General features: G+C 40.7%; 1 protein-coding gene across 2 annotated transcripts; it reads left to right on the top strand.

Annotated features, from left to right (window-relative positions):
• Positions 1-74: 74 nt before the first annotated feature.
• On the top strand, positions 75-13,907 carry zc3h12b (zinc finger CCCH-type containing 12B). Of its 2 annotated transcripts, none has more exons than XM_065250583.2 (6): positions 75-415; positions 4,960-5,861; positions 6,345-6,484; positions 7,427-7,661; positions 7,989-8,095; positions 8,322-13,907. In XM_065250583.2, the coding sequence occupies exons 1-6, from the start codon at positions 224-226 to the stop codon at positions 9,788-9,790; spliced, it is 3,045 nt and encodes a 1,014-aa protein (XP_065106655.2). In that variant the 5' UTR covers positions 75-223; the 3' UTR covers positions 9,791-13,907. The 2 variants fall into 2 exon arrangements, with proteins under 2 accessions (XP_065106655.2, XP_065106654.2); XM_065250582.2 differs by having other exon boundaries at positions 7,989-8,110.
• The last annotated feature ends 2,770 nt before the right edge of the window (positions 13,908-16,677 follow it).

Raw genomic sequence — 16,677 nt, 5'->3', positions numbered from 1 at the left:
CGAGAGGAGAGAGAGAGAGAGAGGGAGGGAGGGATGGAGATGGATGATAGATGCTTATGTAGCGCGTCCCGTACGTTTGCCGTTATGCTCGGCCGCGGACAAACTTTCATCCTCTCGTGACTTGCTTTCTTTTCCCGCCGCTCCATCCATGAAGCGGGACGCGGGGCGAATGCGTGCCAGTGTTCCGGAGCGCGTCGTGATCGCTTCTTTATTTGTCTGATAAATGGTTTTGGAGCTCGCCGCGCCCGCCGGTGCAGGCCCTGCGCTCCAGCGCTGCATCCCGCACATCCAGCGGGTTTTCCGAGTCAAAGTGAGCTGCAGCACCGCCGAGTCCAGCTGCGACAACCCCGACGTCAGCTCCAGTATCATTGTAAACATCGAGGACGGCAAGGAAGAAGATTGCACTAAAGCTAAAGTGAGTATGTGTGTGTGTCGCAGAGCAAACACGACTCACGGTGGCGTGATGCAAGCTGTTTATTTAACGGCACGTTTTCTCGCTATGGCGCGAAATAATCTCTTTCTTTATTATCAGCGTAATGATTTAAATACGCGGTATGGAATTGTTTGCCCGCGGGGCGAATTGATCTCTAAATCACGGGGACAACAGATGCTCACGACTCTCGTTTTACTCAGATCTGCGAGTGGAATTTAAACAGTCAACATTTTTAAAGTTAGTGTGTTTAGGGTTAGCATTTAACGTGAAACTTTTGTCTGCTCTTTGTCCACTTGTTTCGCGAGCATCAGGTGGCGTTGCACGTGTAGAATTCTATGAGCACAAGTGGCCTTACTAGGGGACCAATCTATACAAAGAGTCAAGACGGTTGCATTGTTCAAACTCGCGCACACTTGTTTGCCATTCTCTTTTGAACGCTGACGTATCTAGACACCGTTACTCACGTTGGAGCATCCCACAGTATTTCAGCTCTGTTGCACTTATGGGAATTAAAGTTTTTAAAAGAGTGTATCCCCAAAAACTTTGTTATAAGAAGCCTCCCTTTGTGTTTGCATCCCTTCACCTCCTGCTGGCTGTTTTTGTCATATCTGCACTACAAGATGCTGCCACCCACTGGGTCTCTGGTCTGAGGGCCTGAGCTCGGAGCTGCACCGTGGGCCTCAAATTGGCTTCATGAGCTCCATGGAAGAGACTAGCTCCACTTGTTGCTATGAGACAAACCAGCATAAACCTGCGTACGTGTGTGTGCTCGAGTGCATGGTGGCCTTGCTGATTGTAAGCCTGTGTTGTGGAGGAGGTGAGGAGAAGAGAAAGCAAAAAGAGAAGGAAAACAAGGCAGAAACGAAAGGGGAAGAGCGACGAAAGAAAAGGAGAAGGAGGGAGATTCTTTAAAAGGAGGACAGATCCTGTTGTTTGCGGTGTGTCATTTGAGCGTACTTCAGCTGTTTTGCTGCCGGCCGTTTGAGTCACAGCGTATCGTGTGAATCCTAGTACATTAGGTCTGAAACGCTGAGGTCCGGTCGTGTTCGGCTCCTGAAAGCTGCCCCCATATGACGGGCCTCTTGTTTGTCCATGAGGTGGGCATTATTGGTAGCTATGCTGCAGTTGTCTCTCCCTGCAGTGAAAAAAGTGTTTGGCATGGACCCTCACTGTGTTTGTTCATTGACTTCTTTATGATTTATAGGATTTATTTTTGCAAAGACTGGTTGTAACCAACCTCTGCTCTCTTACAGAGGGGTGGACTCAAACCTTTTCACCCAAAGAAGAACATTTTGGCTCTTTCCTTTTATTGTTTTCATGTTCACCAGACCTCTCCCACCCACTCAGCAGCAGTTCCCAGATCTGTTCTAGATATTTACATAGAAAGCGCAAATTTACGTCAGATGTAATGAATATGGGCGTATTAATAAGCCGAGTTTAGATATTTCCTTATGATTTAAGAGTTCAACTGTTTTTAGATCAGTCCTTTCATCATCTTATTTCCATTTGTATTCTACTATGGCCAGCTATGTTTGAACTTAAACTACGTTGTTTCAGCTAAAAATAATACCCCTTATCCACTCACCCATGTCATTCCAATCCCAAGAAACAAAGTCTTATGGGTTTGGAATGACATGGACATAAAACGATACAGTTTTCCCTTTAACCTGAAGTTGTAAACATTTCATTTCTTAGCTTTATTGCTGGTCATTTGTGGATATTGGTGTATCTAATCTCAAAACAGTTTCTCAATCTGCAGTGGTGGATTCCTGACACTGTGATGCATCTGATCTGTTGTTAAAGATGTGATCCCAGGCCCGTGGCTTGCAAGTGCAGACGATGCGGTTCAGTGCCCAGGGGAACATGCTGCTGGAGTCAGCGTCACGACTCATAGCGGCAGCTATGTCACGTTGGGGAGGAAACTCTTCAATACGGCACATCTGCAGAGAGAGAGAGAGAGAGGAAGATTGTATACTCTGTCATTATAAAGTGATGTTATTTGACTTTGATGTCTTTAATGCAAACAAACACCAATAATACTCAGTCTGCTCGGATCATCACTCTCTTTCTAGCATGTTTGAGGATGCGTGTGTAGGTGTTTGCTAGTTAAGCATGCATGGTTGTTCGCACATGCATTGCAGGTTTGGAGATAAAGCACCGTATGGTTTCGAGCAGTTTGAATGTAATATGTGTGCTGTGCGTATGCATGCGTGTGCATGTTTTAGGCTTTCCCAGAGAACACTGCGTTGTGTTAGTCGTGACTGCTAAAAAGCAGTTAGCCGATGACAGGGCTGCGTTGCTAGGCAACCGGTGTCATGAGCGCAGAGGAGCCTCTCGTAGCAGGATGGTGCTATCGGTTTTCGCTGTACACACGCATACATGCGTACATACATACACAAAGTCAACCTACACATGCACATCCCTCTTACCCTAGATAAAACAAATGATATACACATGCATGCATATTTACATACTCTTTACTAAAGACTTGCATACACATACTATATATTTACATACAATACTGAATTAGTTTACGAAAAAATACGTTTTATTGAAAAAAAACCCCCAATATTTTAGAAGACGTGCGTTTATTCTCTCTTAAAATGTTCTCAAGTTTGATAGGCTAGATGTTGTAATAATGATCAGTTTTTCATACATGCTGGTTCGAAAATGTTTGTGTAGGTGTTATCATAATTGAGTAAACTATTACAGTTAAACGTTTATTGGCACGGCTATTAGCGGTAATGTGAAATTCCAGGGTTATAAATGTTATTAGTGCGTGTTTGTGTTTGTGCTTCAAAACAAGTTCATTAGCCACAGTATCATTTCCCCTTGGGGATGTCCAGCCGTGGTCCCACCCAAAAGTAGGTTCTCTTTTTGTCGTAATTACATTGTTAACATTACTGAAACTTCTCTCTCTCGAGCATTATATTCTAAGTGCGATGGAATTGGGTTCGTGTCTTCTCTTTCAAATGTTACGTGTGTACACCTTATACTTGGCATGACTCATAACGTGCGACAGTTTGGTGCATAAGGGCACTTGTGTCATGGCAATGATCTACTAAGAATATTCTCACCTCTGTAAACTGGCTGACGTTACAATAGTGAGAAACAAACATGAAAAAGTATCACAGATGAACATGTCCTTTTTAAAGGATGGGCATGTATGGTATTGATGATATAAACACACCATTTAGAACTGTTATGTTTAACTATATTTATTTATGAATTTTGATGCTAATAACATTAATGCAAACTGTGCATTAAAAGTTTGGTAGTGCTGCACTATATACATTTGACACTTGTTATTAGAAAATAAGTAGTATTGGATCGTTAAACTGTCTTTCTTGCATAAAACAAACAACAGCTGATAAACCAGAAGTCATTCATCGGGTCACACAAGGGTAATTTTCAGATGTGAGCTGTGGATGCATTAAAAAAAATTGAACTTTAGCGCCTACACCGCATGGGACCTGCTGACAGGAACTGATCACTTTATCAGTAACACCTCAATCCTCAAAAAAGTATTGGTTACTGATAGATAAGTAATAAATTATTAATTTAAAATGTATATGTTATTTTTAATCTTGCCTCCATATGTTATCCCCAAAAATATTGTTGGTCTTTTGTGAAATATGCATAGCTATAGATATAGTATATCGTTATATTTATTTGCATTCAATTATTCATTGCACTTTGGTGAATATTCTCTTTACTGAAAGGAGCTTCCTCCCATGTTATCGCGGATTTATGTTTAAACAAAGTAATTACGCATGCCTCTAGGGGGCGAACTCTGCCAGTCGTGTTCGAATGTCACGTGAAGTAGAAAGGAGGCTTTAAGCCTGGTGTATAGTTTTTTACGTGTACGCAAACATATGCAAAGCATGGTTTATGTAACTTGTACATCTACACAGACGTTTGATGCATGTGCATTGCGACAAAATGCAATGCATCTTCCTTTTATGGGGATGTAAAGACGTGTCGTTAGGACTGGAGCGTGTCCTCATAGCAAATACACATATCACTGTAATGGCAAAGAGAGAAATTCAAATTTGCATGTAGCACATGAGCAATGGGTTATAAAAATGTTCACATTGCATAAAAATGGTCTGTAGTTGCAGTCGCAGTCTGGAGCCCTATGATGACAAAGGTAAATAGAAAGATCGGTTCATGAGATCGGCAAATTTAGCGAGTATTAATTGAGTCATTTAATGCCGTTATCGGCTGATACCGATCTGTGGCCGATCAATCGGAGCATCCCTAGCAAAAACTGAACTATACTTTTAGCTTTAGTGTGATTTTGCTGCTCTTTGTCAACACCAGTCAGGTCCAACTTAATGGACTGGTCCAGACTGTTCTATTCAGCCAATTACATTGCGAGGACAGTGAGGTATCCCAGCATCCATTGCATTATATTAATTGTAAAATTATTACTTAATGAATGAAGTGATATAACGTTCTTGTCTCACAGTTGGATCAAGCATGATCTGAGATCATTATCTGACCATATTTTCTCTTTCTCTCAGGACTACATTGTGTCCCTGATCAGTCCTGTACATAAGCACAGAGAGCGCTTGACGCTTTGGCTTCAGCGACGTCTACATTCCCTACGTGCAGCTATTGAGTATGAAAGTTGTGCCGTGGTGCAGGTGAGGGACCATGCACTGGAGCTTCAGGGAGGTCATGCGCAGGTAACGGCTGCATGCGCTATGCTGCAGCGCCTCAAGATGGAGCACCGCGGCTGCCGCGACCCCCAGCCCTCGCCTGCCGTTGCCGGCCACGACACTCCAGAAGAAGAGGAAGAGGAGGACGAAGAAGCTGGAGAAGAGGGAAGCAGTTCGGAGAGCGAAGGAGACCCGAGGCAACAGAGTGGGGATTCGAGCGGAGGGTTCGGCACAGCAGGGTCAGGAGAAGGAGGAACAGGAAGGAGACGAGATCCGCTCATCGCAACCAAACCTCACCGACAGCTATGTCGCTCACCCTGTTTGGACCGCCCTAGCTTCAGCCAGAGCAGCACCTTCCAGGAGTTACGCTCGGATGACACGCGCAACGAACCCTCGCAGAAGGCGCCCTCGCTCGCACCATTTACATCTGCAGCCCTGCCATCCACGCGACAAACCAGCGATCGAGACTACCAAACCAAAATGGACTTTGCTCTGAAACTGGGCTACTCTGGAGATCAAGTAGAGTCTGTGCTGGGTAAACTGGGGTCCAGTGCGTTAATCAATGACGTGTTGGCCGAACTGGTGCGGCTGGGGAATAAAGGAGAACCAGAGAGCCAGGGAGGAGCGGGCACTGCCAGTTTAGTACCGCGGTCAACGGGAGCCAAAGAAGCCGTGAGCCCTGAGGCATCGCTGGAGGAAGACACACCAGACACGTATGACAACCTCCGACCAATTGTGATTGATGGATCCAATGTTGCCATGAGGTAAAAGCTAATGAGAATTAAACGCATATTACATCTAATGTTTGGGTATATAAAATTTCTGTACCTGCTAACAATGCTTGTGAATATCTGTACAGTGTATATAGACATGCTCACATCTCGATTTAGCAAGTTAAACAGGACATTTAACACAGAAAAATGCATTTGTGACAGCTATAAAAGAATATGGCTTTAGAGCCAAAACAACTTTTTTGTTTGCAATAACGCAATGATGAATTGTGCACTGTAAACACCAACAATGCGCATTAAGAAAGTAAACAGGGTCAAATTGTTTTTATGTTGACTTTGAGACTCTGGACAGTTACAGGCAGTTTCAGTGTTGTAAATGCTGAATTTTAATTGTTGCAAGAAGTCTTTTGTGAAATGGGTAAATTTCCTCTTTTGAAATGCTCTCAGTGTGCTCTCAATATCCAATCAGTGTGTGTGTGTGTGTGTGTGTGTGCAAATTGATAATATATTTTGTAGCCATGGAAACAAAGAGGTGTTCTCATGCCTGGGCATCCAACTTGCTGTTGATTGGTTCCTGGAGAAGGGCCACAAAGACATCACAGTCTTCGTCCCAGCATGGCGGAAAGAACAGTCAAGACCTGACGCACCTATCAAAGGTACCGTGTGAAATAAACTGTCGAAAATGACGCACATGCGACATGTTTCTCTTTCCCAAAAGTAGGATGGTGTGTGTTTGCTTATACATTGGGGCAATAAAGCCTGAGGCCACTAGTTAAAATGATTATATTTTACTTTCTCTAGTTTAATAAAAACAGTAGTATTATTTCATCAATTCAAGACTGGAAAAAGTTGCATGCAATTATTTTTGCTAGCACATTTTCTAACATCAGTTAATGCATAAGTTAACATTATTTTTGTCAAAAAACAATACATCTACAGCATTTATTAATTGTAGTTCATGTTATTATTTTTGGCTAACATTAGCTAATGCTAACATGTATTGGCATTAACAAACATGAACAAATGTTAATAAATGCAGAACAATTGGTTATTGTTACTCCACGTTGGCTAATGTAAAAAAATACAACCCTAAATTTCTAAAACTTGAGCATTTAAGCATGAATTTTGTTGTCCTTTTGCTTTAATGCATAGTCTTCGCGAAAACCTAATCTATTTTATCTCTGCATAATTTAATAATGTTTCAAAAAGCATTTTGTCAATTTGTCCATGTCATGTATTTATTAAATGAACTAATGACTTAGAAATAGCTTTCACATTTATAAAAAAAAGATTATGATATAAACTGATTAGGACTAAACAGATTTTCTAGATTTCCAAGATTTTGGAAGGGCCTCATTATGGATCTTGATATGTCAGATGAGTGTGATTCCGTTAAATAGGGTGCACAGCTTCGAAATCTATCCAGTCTCTTACAGATATAACAAAGCATGTGTTACCATAAAGAGCTGTTTTTATGTGCCAGTATGAGCTACCATGTGTCAAGTGAGATCGTCCGTCTGTGCTGCGATGTTTATACAAGTTTGCGTATGTCTGTGCGTGAGGTCACAGGAAGTGATGATGTGTGATGTCACCCTCAGATCAGGAGATCCTACGGAAGTTAGAGAAGGAAAAGATCCTGGTATTCACTCCGTCTCGCAGAGTCCAGGGCCGACGAGTGGTTTGCTACGACGACCGCTTCATTGTTAAGCTAGCCTGCGATTCGGATGGAATCATTGTGTCCAATGATAACTACAGAGACCTGCAGAACGAAAAGCCGGAGTGGAAGAAATTTATAGAGGAGCGACTTCTTATGTACAGCTTCGTCAACGACAAGTATGCTTGCTCACAGTTACCGTGGTGACAGGGTTTTCTCTCTTCACTCATTCGTGTCTTCTGCTCTCCACCCTCGCACCCTTATGGCATCGCTCTCTCTCTTCTTTTTCACTCCTTTTTGCTTTCTCATATGTGTCAACTCTTAAGTCACTGGTTGTATTTTGTAAATAAGCCTTAGTTTATTTCTTGTTTTGTTTGTGTATGTTTGGTTTCTGGTGATAAAGAATGAGATCCCTATAATATAGTTTTGAAACTGGATTTTTAACCTCTGCTTATCAAATGAACTTACAGTTATTCTTGTATTTATCTGCGGGCATTGTTTCACAGGTTCATGCCTCCTGACGATCCTTTAGGCAGACATGGACCCAGTCTGGAAAATTTCCTTCGCAAGCGACCAGTCGTTCCAGAACATAAGAAGCAGCCGTGTCCTTATGGTCAGTACAGCAAAAGTAGGATACTATTTATGTCTTTCAGAACCACACAGCATATTACAATAATCCAAAAACTAATATTGTAATATAAACATTGTATAACCTAAATTGACTTTCTGAATTTTTTATAGTGAATTGTAATAAAAAAAAAAAATGCACCTACTGACATTTTTGAAAGTATTAAGGGGAACACTTTTATCTCAACCAGCCATTATTTTTTTCCTCACAGGTAAAAAGTGCACATACGGTCACAAGTGTAAATACTACCATCCTGAGAGAGCCAATCAACCACAACGGGCAGTCGCAGACGAGCTTCGAGCCTTCGCCAAACTCTCTGCTGTAAAGACAATGAGCGAAGGAGCGCTTGTGAAATGTGGCACCTTGGGTGCGGCTTCCAAGGGTGACACTAGTTCGGAAGCGAAGCGAGTGGCACCCAAACGCCAGTCTGACCCCAGTATTCGGTCCGTCGCATGTGAACAGGAAGAGAGACTCTGCCCTGCGCGGAAGGCCGAGGCAAACTCGGTTCCGTCTTTGGTGTCAGCACTTAGCGTTCCGACCATGCCACCGACAAAAAGTCACGCGGCGGGAGCTCTGAACACACGTTCGGCAAGCAGCCCTGTTCCAGGGTCTCTGCACTTTACCCACAGCTCATTGGAGCATGCGGGCAGCGTCCAGTACCCCCCCATCCTGGTCACCAATAGCCAGGGTGCCTCAGTGGCATACGGTGAGCCTTTCCCCAAGTATGACTCTGTGGTAAGTGACCACGGCTACTATTCCATGCTCAGTGACTTTTCCACCATCAGCCTCCAAGACAGTTTCTGCAGTCTGGAGCAGCCAGAACCCGTGGGGGTCAGTGGAGGATATCCCGGCAGAGCCCCCAGCATGTGCCCGGAACCCAGCCGAAGCCATTCGTCAGATTCCTTCTCGTCTTACAGCGGAGAGATGTACCTCAACTCAATGGAGGGGAGCCTGGATGACAGCATGAAAGGGCCACAGACGCAACCTTCTGCGCAAACGCGCCTTCAAGCCTTTGCTCACGGTTTCCATCACGAGGGCTTGACGCGTGTGCAGAGCTACGGTACGGATGAACCCAAACCAGGACCTCGCAAACAGTCGTCGGCTCACCTGGCACCCCACTCCCAGCATCCAGTTGTCGGAGCCCGATCTAGTTGCCCTGGAGACTACCCTCCGCTTTCTCAGAACGTGTTGCCTTCAGCCAGCCCTGCACAACCGGGACGCTCTTTAGGCATGACTCGCATGGACAGCATCTCTGACTCAAGACTCTACGAGAGCAACCCGCTGCGGCAACGCAGACCACCTCTTTGCAGAGAGCAGCATGCTAGCTGGGACCCTCTGCCATTCAGTAACGAACCGTACGGTTACGGAGGTTACGGTTTAACAGGAGGCCTTATGCCTTGCTGCGAGAGGGTGATGGTCCGCAGCATGCCAGAGAAGATGGAACAGATATGGAGGTCCCCATGGGATAGCTTGCCACCTTTAACGCCCTCCACTCGTGGGCTAATGGGGGACCCCCAAGAGCGGCACCCTATTCCAGAACACCAGTATCAAACGTACCGAAATCTCTGTAACATCTTCCCTGCATATGTGGTCCATTCAGTCATGGAGAAGAACCCTCACATGACCGATCCCCAGCAGCTGGCTGCCGTCATAGTCACTAAACTACGTTCGTGCCACTAAGCACATCACGAAAGGCTGCTAACGAAAACACAGAACACAGAATATACTAATAGATAGGTGAATAGGTGAATGAGAAATGCTTTGAATGCCTTGAGTCGTTTGTTTTAGGTCTGAAGAACCATCCACCTCCAATACTTAAAGGAGTAGTTCACAAAAATAATTTATTCGTAATACTGTCAACACTTTGAAAATGTAAAGAACGTGTTGATTTTTTCAGTGCAATTACAATGCATGGGTACTGAGGGTTTCATATTTCCAAACAGGTAATTTGGTACTAAATTGTGTTCTTTGAAGCTAAATTACCTCAATCCATATGCATTCTAATTGCATAAAAAATATATTCAGGACAAATTATTTATTTGGTTTTCCCACTGGAGACAGACAGTCTTAGAGGACATAAGTAAATTAATTTAAATGTTCAAATTTAGGTAATTTATTATTACTATGTTAACTTTTGGATTAGACATGGAAAACGCTGCTTGTACCTCGATTCTGCGCATTAGCAAGTTGACCAGCATGATGGCATTAATGCTGCATTGGCTGTAATCTTATTTGTTAAGCCATATAAGAGCCGGAATCTTGTATGAAAACAGAATTTGTGAGAGATGAGATGAGCCAGAATGGTGAAAATGTTATTTATGTCAGGCTAATGAAATCCTTGTGCATAAATCTACCAAAAAAAGCAGCGGTCGCAATTTAGATTGTTTTGGGGGTGATGATAACATTTATCTTTGGAAAAGGAGTTCCAATAGGGTAATCTTTTTGGTTAAACTATCCTGCACAATATGAACAGTATTGTGTCTGTACATGTGTACAGATTCACTTTCGTATAAATACGATGTGACGCTGTTATGCGTGTTTTATTTTTTGTGTGTGTGATGAAAGGATTGAATGGTTGCGACCTCAAAGCATGAACTTTGAACTTTAATGGCCTTACATCGGAGTGACCTCACCTCTTATATTATAATTATATTATAATGTGAATAGTGCTTAATAGTGGAGGTCACTGTTTTGCATTTATTTTATAAGATAACAGAACTGGAACAGGAAGGTTTAGGTTCGCCAGAGCAAGGGTTTAATTTCAACCTATTCATTGGCTGGACTTTAAACTGCAAAGAATCAAGCCTGCTCGTTGTAACGTGACGTCTGTTCGCTTTCAAAGTGTTTTACGTAAAAGGTGGAGCCATTTTAAAAGATACGACAATGAGCCAAAAAGATAAGGTAGGTTATTTTCTATTTAGAAAGCACTAGGTTGTACCTAGTTTGAATGTATTCCTTAGATGTAGATGTTGTTGTGTAGAATAAAGATTTTAAGAGAGATTTTTCAAGAGCTTAGTAAGCATGGGCTTTGGTATATCCAAGACAGCATGTTAGCACTATGCTCGACAGAGAGCAACACTTAACGTTTGGCTCATTAGTCAGTCACTTCGGTATTTACAAACTGGGGAGAAGAATGCGTCTCTACAGCAAAATGCTCACACGCGGCATCTATTTCCTGATTGATGCTGAGAGACCACACCCCGTTTAATCTGCTCCGCCCTGTAAATTAGCATATCTCGAGGAGAGTGTGAATGTTTCTAGTCCAGAGATGCTCTGGGTGTTTTCAAAAAAAATTGCTCCTCCATTTTTTTCACGAGCACAGGTGTGGCCCTGTAGGGCCTCTGTTATTGCTCGTGGGAAGGTGTGACACACTGCCTATCTGTCTCTTCCTGTGCGACACACATGGAACACCAGGCTGTCGTTGGGTTGTTTCTGACATTTGGTTGACAGTTCGCTTGCTGCCTTTCCACCCCTCGACCACCACCCAAACCGAACCTCTTCGCTCTCTAGTACAAACATCATAGTTATTTCCCTTCCAACAGGCCAGCATTGATTTAACTTTTATAGTACGACCGTCTTGTTTATAGCACATATCTTTCGTAAATTAATATTTTTTTACCTGTGTTAGGAAGGAGACGTAGTCTATGCAAGTATGCAAATTCACATGCGAATGAGCAAAGCTTGTGGGTCCGTGAGGCAATGCTGTAAATGGAATTTATACTTGTATTTGGGCTGTGCTCCCTATGCTAGGTTCAGACTCCCTTACAAGCAGTTGAGCAGCAAGCAACCACACATCAAATGTCCAGAAACGACCTTTTGCTTGTTGATACAAATTGTATCTATTTCTTGATTGTAAAATATATTTCTGAGCTGTACAGTATCACTTATGAGTATAATATATATATCTATATATATTTAAAAAAAGCTTAGTTTTGTTTAAAAAAGGATAAAGAAATATAATGCCATAATGTCAGTGATACCGTGTGTCACTTGAGTAGCCCATAGAGATGGCTTATTTCCTGCCGGGCAGACCACTACAGACAGGGATCTCTCTTTCGTTTCTTTATATTTTCTCACATATGCTCTACTTTCCCACAATATGACCTGTAATGTGCATCACTACAAATGCAGATTACAAGCATCCGTAGATTATTTTGTAGATTATCTATAGATTAATGTTCATCTCAGTGAAGGATTTAAGGGTGTGCTAAATATATCATAATTTACTCTCTTTTAGCATCTCTGTTAAAGGTATAGATTCAGGGGAGATGCATTGTGACACTTATCAGTGCGCTTCTAATATATTTTCCTCTTTGTAAATATTGAAAATTAATGTCAAACCTCTTATATTTGCACAGTGTAAGTGCATTTACATACATACATACATACAGACTCATTTAAATCTACCAGCTTATCTGAGCAGGAGCTCTTTTACACACACACACACACACACACACACACACACACACACACACACACACACACACACACACACACGCGCTCACTTAGACTCAGTGGGTTGCATTGACAACCACAGTCATCTTAAGTGATCACATGCTATCGTTATTGATATAACTAATGTAATAATGTTGACTATTGTGTGTGCACTAGTGTGAATTTACAGTAATTCACAAATGTTTCACCTGTAACATAGTTTACCTGCTACAGTAAAGCTACAGTCATGGAAATTGGAAACTTTAGATTGGTGAAATTTGCACAATGATGTAAAAAAAAAATGATTTAGCAAATAGGGAAGATTGATCAACTGGATTTGACTGATCACACACACACAGATACATCTCACGAGTAATATGTTAGATTTTTCAGCCTTGTACTGAAAGATGTCTACAAAAACACACCCAGCATACCCATGTCGTACATGCCTTACAATTGTACTACTTTTTGATTGTGAGAGTTAAGCATATTTTTCAGGCTGTACTGAGAACCACGTTACTTGTCTTTTTTATCAGAATGCTAAAAGGTGTTAATAAAAAAAGGATTATTTTGTTTTTTGCTGTCCAGCAAAATAACATTAAGGTGTTATGCTGTCCAGCACAATTGGTGTCGTTTTAAAATCAGTAAATGAACACTGAACCTGATTTTGAAATTGATGCACTTGCACGGGCTGCCTGGTTTTAAATTAAAAATGTGCAAAGGACAATTTCGACTGGAAACAACTAGTTCCCTGTGCATGGTCTGAAAAGTGATGAGAAGAGATGGTTTTTCACATCACTGCTTACAGAGCTGATGTAATCTGTACATTTAAATGTGTGTTTTCAATATTAAATACACCAGCTATAACTCACACAAACACACTTTCACCAACAGATTGATTCTCAGGAATTAACAGATGTATTATTATTTACGATCCTTTATGAAAGACGGTATCCTTGATGTTTGCTCTTATAAAATGCTTATTGCGGCGATTTGTGAAGTAGTGTGGATGATCTTGAAAATGTGTTTATAAATTCAAGTTTTGCTGTTCGGTTAACATTTTACCCCCTCGTATTGTGGGTCTTTCGCGCCTTTGCAGGTCGACCGAGTGGTCACTTTTGAGTCTCGTGCTGTGATGACGACATACATTAGTATGTTTTACTCTACTGAATGAAACATGTTGCTTATAAACTTGTTTTAAATATGACAAAAACATGAACCAAAAAAGAAAGAAAAAGCAAGTGAAAAGGGTGGTAATACTTTATAATGCTTTGGGTCTCTGGACTCAAACAAAATGTAAGTCTCAATGACAAAAGGTGTTTGTTTCTCTTAATAAAGCCAGACTCTATTTGGTTAACTGTTATGATGCCTGTGTTTCTGTTGGATGTTTGCATGTTACTGTCTGATGTGTGCCGGCTTCTTTCAACTAAAATATGGGTTGTTAAACAATTTGGCATGTCTGTGAGGCAGAAGAGATTGTTTAATCTCTTCAGATGAAACATGTTTTGTGATCAATAGTTAACACTATAGTATAGATATGATCAATTTATTATCAAGCTAGCCATAATTTGAGTTAAAAAAACACAATACTGGTCCTATTATTTGTTATATTAATTGTCACCATTTTTGGGGGGGGGGAGGAGGATTTACAACTCTAAAACCACTGTCAAACGAGAAAAGAATGACCTAGCGTTTTGTGCTGTGATGGTAACAAACCCAGCTGTGGGGTTAAATAAACACAGATTTTTTTTATATTTGACCCCATTGGTTAAAACATCCCAGCATAGGTTTAATTATAACTCAATGGGTTAGGGTTTGTCCCTTTTTGACCCAACGCTGGGTTGAAAATAACTTTAATAATTTTTTTAGTCTACTGTTGTTTTCACAGTGGGACAAATGGCATTATAAAATGGTGACCTCTTCTTGGTTCCTTTCCTAAGATTTAATGCGCTTTAACATATATTTCAACTGAAAAGCGGGTATGTGATTTTGTGCCAGTACGCTTTAAAAAGTGAAAGTTGGATCAACTTAAAAATTACTTCAATTGGTTACCTAAAAATAGATTTTTTCAACTTAACTTTCAACTTCTTTTTGTAGGTGTAACCAATTGAAGTAATTCGTAGATCCAACTTTTACTTTTTACAGTGTTTTTTTACACAGCTGCACAAGTTGGGCAACCATGGGCTTCTGGAGGGCTCATGCCACCCCAGTGTAAATGTTTAATTACAGCTTTTATATCCCTTATTAAAAGTGAAGTATTTGCATTAGTAAACCAGAGTAAACACAAATGTACTATTATCTTACTACAGAAACCATACCTTAATATTTGTAATATAAATACGCAAAAATCCATCCACTATTTACAACAAACCATGGTTAATTTTTTTAAAGTATGCAAAAATTATTGTTTATTTATTGTACCCTAATTTCATACATTTGATTATCGAGAAATTAGGTAAAGCAGAGCAAAAAGTGACTATTTACAAGCAACTCACTTATTTCTGGTCATCATCCTTAACGTTATTTAAATTCATATCTTGGTGGATTTTCGACGGTTAAACATTTTTTTCGTTTATGTTCTGAACTGTTGATTTTTCATTAGTTTTTCATTATTAAGAAACATCGTTATATTTTGTTATTGAAAGAGATTCCTTATTTTAAATGTACTTACTTGTTGTTTGTGTGAAAACCACCTGCCTGTTGAGCCATTACCGCGAACCGATAGGTGAGAAAGGTGGATTAGTTCCAAACGGTATATTTCTCCTATCTAGTCTCCGGACAGCACTTCTGAGTGAAAACAATCATGGCCTCGATATTGAAGACCGAAGTGCTCAAAATTGGCCACTTCAAAGGGCCCTTTGGAGTGACGAAGGATTCAACTCAGGGTTGTTCGACTTCGTATGGCGCCGCAAGAACTGACAAGCGGATGACATCAAAATACCGCGAGAGCGATTCGAGAAATCATAAGAGGAGGCGGCTGTCGTATCGCTCTCGCGGTACTGTGATGTCATCCGCCTGAAGGTTCTTGAGGTGCACCATAAAGTCAAACAGACATTTGTCCCCCCATAATTCTTTACGCAGATATACTCGTATACAATATCCCAATAAATTAAATAAATAAATTGCTCATTATATAGAAGGTTTAAGCAGCAACAACATAAACAGCTTTTGTGGACTAAATGCAACTTCCGGTAGACTTCCACATAGAACCAAAACCAACAAAGTCCTTTCAGTAGTTTAAAGTGTTTTTACAAGTAGTTTCTGAAAACAAGGGAAATAAATGATAAGTAAATTACCTTTGTATATCAACTGGTATTGTGTAAAATGAATGTATAATATATTACAGGTCCTTGAATTCTTTCCTGGCTGCCAAACCTCTCTGCACAGTGTGATCTATGCTCACTATCTCTTCTATTCTTTAACAAAACATTTTATTTTTGAAAAAGGTATTTGTTTCAGAGATCAGTTTATCCACTAGTCTGTTCACAAATTGAATATATGCGACTTTGTAAAAGCTCAACTAAAGTTTTTATTTGAGATTTACTCTTTTCAACGTATTATCCTCCTATATAATATAAAAAAAACATTGTGTGTAAACATAACCTTAATATCTTAAATATTGACTAAGGCCATGTCAAAGATTAAAATTAAATAGTCAGTGAAATCAAACTTTTATGGTTCAAATCTCATAAGACAAAATTTTAGCCTGGATTGCACAAGCTAGGTCACTTAAGACCTGCTCCCCCCACACACGTTAGTGTTTATCAAATGGTGATATTAAAAATGTAGGATAAACATTATACTTAAACACAAGAACGCTGTAATTTCATAAACAATAACTCAAAATTTGGAGGAAAGCTGCGGTTTCTTAGTGTTTTAATCTAGCTGAAATTTGCCTTTTAATAAAAACACCTTAAAAAGTACTTTTTGGAAGATCTGTGGTCACATCAGTTCAATTTTAAGTTTGTGTGGAATGTAAGCATTTGTTTACTGAAACTGAAAGCTTTCCAAAGAAGAGGCTCTTAAGTTGTTTGGAGTTTCAGGGCTTCGGGTAAAAACCTCAACCACATAAAAATCTGCATCAACAAAACTAGAACTTGTCACAGACATTTTTAGAATCAAAAACTGGAAAA

This window comes from Paramisgurnus dabryanus, chromosome 5, assembly GCF_030506205.2.
Source record: "Paramisgurnus dabryanus chromosome 5, PD_genome_1.1, whole genome shotgun sequence".
Lineage (NCBI taxonomy): Eukaryota > Metazoa > Chordata > Actinopteri > Cypriniformes > Cobitidae > Paramisgurnus > Paramisgurnus dabryanus.
Note: the sequence above shows the minus strand (reverse complement) of the source record. Positions and strands in the feature narration are given on the sequence as shown.

Excerpts from the sequence above, each read along its gene's own strand:
- zc3h12b (XM_065250582.2), top strand. The coding sequence starts at position 224 with ATGGTTTTGGAGCTCGCCGCGCCCGCCGGTGCAGGCCCTGCGCTCCAG. Across the intron at positions 5,862-6,344 it reads GGATCCAATGTTGCCATGAG|CCATGGAAACAAAGAGGTGT; the intron begins GTAAAAGCTAAT and ends TATATTTTGTAG. Across the intron at positions 8,111-8,321 it reads TTATGGTCAGTACAGCAAAA|GTAAAAAGTGCACATACGGT; the intron begins GTAGGATACTAT and ends TTTTCCTCACAG.